The sequence below is a fragment of the Heptranchias perlo genome, unplaced genomic scaffold (genome assembly GCF_035084215.1).
Source record: "Heptranchias perlo isolate sHepPer1 unplaced genomic scaffold, sHepPer1.hap1 HAP1_SCAFFOLD_70, whole genome shotgun sequence".
Classification (NCBI taxonomy): Eukaryota; Metazoa; Chordata; class Chondrichthyes; order Hexanchiformes; family Hexanchidae; genus Heptranchias; species Heptranchias perlo.
The window spans coordinates 73,099-79,384 of record NW_027139729.1 but is presented as its reverse complement, the minus strand read 5'-3'; the positions used below and the strand labels follow the sequence as shown (position 1 = coordinate 79,384).

Genomic DNA, 6,286 nt, shown 5'->3' with positions numbered 1-6,286 from the left:
AGGGACGGCGGCTGTGATACTCCCCGTGGTTGAAATGCCGACAGCTCGCTGTCTAGGCTCACAAGTACAGAATTACCACTTGGCCGGGGACTGGAGGGCAAACAGTGACTGGGCCCGAACCCCACCATCACGCAGCACCTTCAGGAGGGAAAGGGAGAAAAAATAGAGCCTGCGATGAATCTAGATTTCAAACAGCGAGGACGTGTCAAGGAGGGAGAGTGTGGGACGGAGAAATTCGCAGCTTAATAGGGGCAAGGAGGGAGAGTGTGTGGGACGGGCGATTTACAGCTGAGGAGGTGCAAGGGCGGAAAGAATGTTCCAGAGAAACCAGAACTGTCTGTTGTGAATTTGTATCCTGCACTGACAGTGATGATTTTTGTAAATGAGGAGGACAGATGCATAGACTCGGCTTGTATTGTCTTGAATTTACAAGATTAAGGTGTGATCTAATTGAGGTGTTTGAGAAGATTAAAGGATTTTATAGGGTAGATAGAGAGAAACTATTTCCTCCAGTGGGGGAGTCCAGAACAAGGGGGAATCAACTTAAAATGCAACCATCCGCAACAAGGTTGTGGATGGCAAGGGCCTTGTTCAGAAGTGAATGGACATCTGGAGGGAGATGAGGAGAGAGGAGGTGACTGATCAGGCAGTGCCAAAAATGAAGGAGAAATGATGACTGGTCAGGGAGTGTCTGTCAATGAAGGAGAAATGATGACTGGTCAGGGAGTGTCTATAAATGAAGCAGAAATGGTGATTGATCAGGGAGTGTCTGTAAATAAAGGAGAAATGGTGACTGGTCAGTGTGTGTCTGTAAATGAAGGAGAAATGGTGACTGGTCAGTGGGTGTCTGTAAATGAAGGAGAAATGGTGACTGGTCAGTGTGTGTCTGTAAATGAAGGAGAAATGGTGACTGGTTAGGTAGCGGACATCACCAAAAGTGGGAGATATTACAGATGGACAGCTTACAGGCAGCTAGAGGGAGGGACACTGTGTTGAAAAGAGGACAAGAGCATAAACACCCAGCCAGAGACAGCACCTTCAGGGAAGGAGAGGGACGGGAACCAGTGAGTGTAGAACTGAACCCAGCCAGAGTCAGCACCTTCATGGGAGGAGAGGGAGGGGAACCAGTGAGTGTAGAACTGAACCCAGTCAGAGTCAGCACCTTCAGGGGAGGAGAGGGAGGGGAACCAGTGAGTGTAGAACTGAACCCAGCCAGAGTCAGGACCTTCAGGGGAGGAGAGGGAGGGGAAAACTTAAATAGAAGGAAAAATGTTGGAGGTGGTGCGATGGGTTTGGATTTCAGCAGAGGGAGGAGGGTGAGTGTGTGGGACGGGGATTTACAGTCTGGGAGAATGAATGGGAAGAATGTTCCATAGAAACTGGAATTCCCAGTTCTGAATTTCTATCCTGTATTCCCTGTATTCACAGTGAAGTCTTTTGTAAACTCCTTTTACAGCGTATTAGAAGGGGAGGATTTGAAGATGAAAAAATCAAACCAAATATCACATAGAGACCTGACAGTCACTCAATTCACCAGCACCTGAAGATCATCGGCCGTTGAATATAGAAGGAGTAATGTTTGTCTGTTCTGTCTGTGGGAAAAGATTTCGTACATCAGTGTAACTGGAAAATCACCGAGAAACATACACCCGAGTGAGAGTGTTCCAGTGTACTGACTGTGGAAAGAGCTTTAACCAGTTACACAGCCTGAAAACACATCATACCATTCACAGTGGGGAGAAACCAAACACGTGTTCTGTGTGTGGACGAGGCTTCAACTGATCGTCCAACCTGGAGAGACATGAGGACACCAGCAGCACGGAGAAACCGTGGAAATGTGGGGACTGTGGGAAGGGATTCAGTTCCCCGTCCCGGCTGGAAACTCATCGACGCAGTCACACTGGGGAGAGGCCGTTCACCTGCTCCGTGTGTGAGAAAGGATTCATTCATTCATCCAATCTTCTGGCACATCAACTTGTTCATACTGATAAGAAACCTTTCAAATGTTCTGAATGTGAAAAGAGCTTTAAAAGTAAAAAGGATCTACTGGCACACCAACGCACTCACACTGGGGAGAGGCCGTTCATCTGCACTGAGTGTGGGAAGAGATTCACTCAGTCATCCAACCTGCTGACACACCAGCGAGTTCACACTGGGGAGAGGCCGTTCACCTGCTCTGTGTGTGGGACGGGTTTCACTCTGTCATCCGGCCTCATTGAACACCAACTTGTTCACACTGATAAGAGACCCTTTAAATGTTCTGACTGTGAGAAGAGCTTTAAAAGAACAAGGGATCTGCTGAAACACCAGCGAGTTCACACTGGGGAGAGGCCGTTCACCTGCTCTGCGTGTGGGAAGGGATTCACTCAGTCATCCAACCTCATTGAACACCAACTTGTTCACACTGATAAGAGACCCTTTAAATGTTCTGACTGTGGGAAGAGCTTTAAAAGAATAAGGGATCTGCTGAGACACCAGCAAATTCACGCTGGAGAGGGTCCGTTCACCTGCACTGAGTGTGGGAAAAGTTTCACTCATTCGTCCGACCTGCTGAGACACAAGCGAGTTCACACTGGGGAGAGGCCGTTTACCTGCTCCGTGTGTGGGAAGGGATTCACTCGATCATCCCACATGTTGAGTCACCAGCGAGTTCACACTGGGGAGAGGCCGTTCACCTGCTCCCTGTGTGGGAAGGGATTCACTCACTCATCCAACCTGATTGAACACCAACTTGTTCACACTGATAAGAGACTTTTTAAATTTTCCGACTGTGAGAAGAGCTTTCAAAGAAAAAAGGATCTGCTGACACACCAACGCATTCACACTGGGGAGAGTCCGTTCACCTGCTCCGTGTGTGGGAAAGGATTCATTCAGTTATGCAGCCTCATTGAACATCAACTTGTTCACACTGATAAGAGACACCTGAAATGTTCTGTCTGTGAGAAGAGCTTTAAAAGAAAGTGGAATCTGCTGAGACACGAACGTAATCACACTGGGGAGAGGCCGTTCACCTGCTCTGTGTGTGGGAATGGATTCACTCAATCATCCCACCTGCTGAGTCACCAGCGAGTTCACATGTGACTGCAGGGGTTGGATTCTACTGTTATTGCTGATGTTAATCACATCCAGGACTGAACCATGTTCATTCTGACAGTTGGGGTTTGTTTCTGATGTTAATAACCCCTTTTTACTGTATTCTGTACAAGAGTCAAATAAATCAGCTTTCCTTTGAAGACAGTGTGTCCAGTGCTTGACATCTTGATGATAAGGCAAGCTGATTGAGGATTATTATGAAGTGAGTCGTATCCATCTTAGAACTGATTTCCTATACCTTTTAAAAGATGGATATTCAAGACATCCAAGTCTGACAGGACTGAATGTCCCAGCACTGACTGTGTGTATGACAGGACTGGGTGTCCATGCACTGACTGTGTGTATAACAGGACTGAGTGTCCCAGCACTGACTGTGTGTATGACAGGACTGGATGTCCATGCACTGACTGTGTGTATAACAGGACTGAATGTCCCAGCACTGACTGGTGTATAACAGGACTGAGTGTCCCAGCACTGACTGTGTATAACAGGACTGAGTGTCCCAGCACTGACTGTGTGTATAACAGGACTGAGTGTCCCAGCACTGACTGTGTGTATAACAGGACTGAGTGTCCCCGCAATGACTGTGCGTAGAGTGTACATGGGCTGTGGGAGGAGATAAATGGTTGGGGTAGAATCCATGATAGGGTGGAGTGACATGGGGTTGTCGGAGGAGATTAAATCTGTTGGAGGAGGTTACAGAGATAGGGAGGGGGCGAGGACCATGGAAAGTTTAGAACACGAGGATGAGGATCTTAAAATGTCGGACCGGGTGCCAAAGTACGAACACACGAACATAAACTTACGGTTCACTGACCGGCAGACAGGTGGTGAAGACATTGATGTCCGCGGGGGAACAGTCAGGGTCACAGCAGCAGTCGAGTTCGCAGACTCCGCCAGTCAGGTCACAGGTACAAATGGGAACGGCTGGAACAAGACACACAGTGAGATCTTACAACAGAGCACGGACGGTCTCAAAGACCACCTCCCTCCCTTGCAACTGTTGCCACTGGCGGGAGGGTCGGTAACCAGAGGACACAGATTGAAGGGAATTGGGAAAAGAGCCAGAGGGAGATGAGGAGAATGTTTTTAGGCAGCGAGTTGTTCTGATCTGGAATTCACTGCCTGAAAGGGCGGTGGGAGCAGATTCAATAATAACTTTCAAAAGGGAATCGGGTCAATCCTTGAAGGGGGGAAATTTGCGGGACTGTGGGGAAAGAGCAGGGGGGAGTGGGAGTAATGGGATCGCTCTTTCACAGGGCCGGCACAGGCGCGATGGGCCGAGCGGCCTCTTTCACAGGGCCGGCACAGGCGCGATGGGCCGAGCGGCCTCTTTCACAGGGTGGGCACAGGCGCGATGGGCCGAGCGGCCTCTTTCACAGGGCCGGCACAGGCGCGATGGGCCGAGCGGCCTCTCTCTGTGCTGTATGATTCTCGCTCACTTTTGGGCTCCGACCCACGGCCCGTTTGACGGGGAGGCGGGAGAGTGACTCCCCCCCGAGCCCAGCTCGACACCGGCCGCTGACAGAGTGGAGATTCACGGGGCCCGCAGGAGGCCCCGAGTAACTTCCCCCGTCACCCCACCCTCCCCTCTCAGGCCACTCCCGGGTGCGGGCCCTCCCTCTGTCGGCCTCGCCCCCGCCCACAGCACCGCCCGCCCGCCATCATCCTCTCGGCGCCGGCCTGTTGCTGAGGGAACGCGGCACTGGAACCGCGCGGCGCATGCGCGGCATCCCTCTGGCCCGAGCGGCACATACGCCTCGTGACGTCAGCGCGCAAAGGTGAGTGACGCTTCAGAGTGTCACGTGGTGGAAGGTGTCAGCCCAGGAGACGGGGGGAGGAGAGAGCTGTCAATCAAAGGGCCCGGATTCAGCACTCACTGCGCACAGGGTTTGGAGAATTTGTTTAAAATGCAAAATGTGCAAGAATGAAATAAAATTAGAAATGTACCAAAAAGGGAAAAAAAACTGCAAATATAATAATCTGAATTTAAAACAGAAATGTCTAAACTCACATAAGGCTGATGGTCTGGGTCCTCCCGCCACTATTAGTCGTCTCTCCCTGGGGCATAGGATGAGCAGAATGCTTGAATGGACCTTTTTTTAATGCAGATGTATGGAATGGACCAGCGAGGGAGGCTGTGGGGCCTGATTGTATCAGCAATTTCCAGAGAATTGGCGAAGTACCTGACAGTGGTACCTTGGGATACGACAGCCTCGAAATTTAAAATTATTTTGGTACATGTGCACTCGCTTTTTGTGATTGGTGTACCTGGACACCTAAACCCCTTTGCTCCTCTACAGTCCCTAGTTTCTCACCATTAAGAAAATTCTCCTATTTCTCACTTGGTGCCAAGTGAATGTACAGAAGGCCGGTGTTTATGCTCTGCATGAGCCTCCTGTCACCCTTCTTCATCTAACCCTAACAGCATATCTTTCTATTCTTTGGGATACGACAGGCTCGAAATTGGGATCTTCAATGTTGTTTTTGATACATGTGCACTAGATTTCCAAACTTCGCCAGTAAAAGTAATGTACTTTTATTGTTTGGTGTACCTTGACACCAAAGCCCCTTTGCTCCTCGACAGTCCCAATAGATGCTCTTTGTATTACTCCCCGCATCTTTACAGTCTGGCAGTGTTTACTCTCTTCACTGTCCAATAACAACAGAGACGGCGAGACTGGAACTTTTTTTTGTATTTCAAAATATAGTTTATTTCATAAAATTTATGGATGCACACAGTTCAATGTAAATATCACAGTTACAATTCAAAATAATCAATAAAGATTGTGCACACGACGATTCCATTTTTACAATTCAACACAGTATATATTTTCTCGGAAATGATGGACAATACAAGGTGAAACAGCCTTACACAGTGGCCTTTCCCCATAAAGCCTTTGCCTGGGCCGCACCTCGCTTCAGTGTGTCCCACTGCTGTCGGGGGTGCACCCCTCTTCGACTCCATGGTATAGGGATCATGTCTCTATGGAGGGGGGTTATCACCTTTTACCCGAATACATGGATCCATTCGCCCACATTCATGTTAGTGTTTGGCAAACACTTTCTGATGTCTTTCACACACCTGTAGAAGCTTGGGGTCAGAGACGTAGGGGGTAATTTCACCTTCACTGCTTGGGCGGTAAACTGACGGAGCAGAAATTAAAATCGGGCCGGTTCTTTCAGCGGGGGG

The 6,286-nt window shown here is 49.2% G+C and overlaps 1 protein-coding gene across 1 annotated transcript; it reads left to right on the top strand.

Annotated features, from left to right (window-relative positions):
• Nucleotides 1-1,782: 1,782 nt before the first annotated feature.
• On the top strand, nucleotides 1,783-3,215 carry LOC137318346 (zinc finger protein 271-like; the record flags this gene model as incomplete). The annotated part of the gene is made up of 1 exon (XM_067981231.1): nucleotides 1,783-3,215. A coding segment is annotated over one exon (1,299 nt), but the record flags the coding sequence as incomplete, so codon positions are not given.
• Between the last annotated feature and the right edge of the window lie 3,071 nt (nucleotides 3,216-6,286).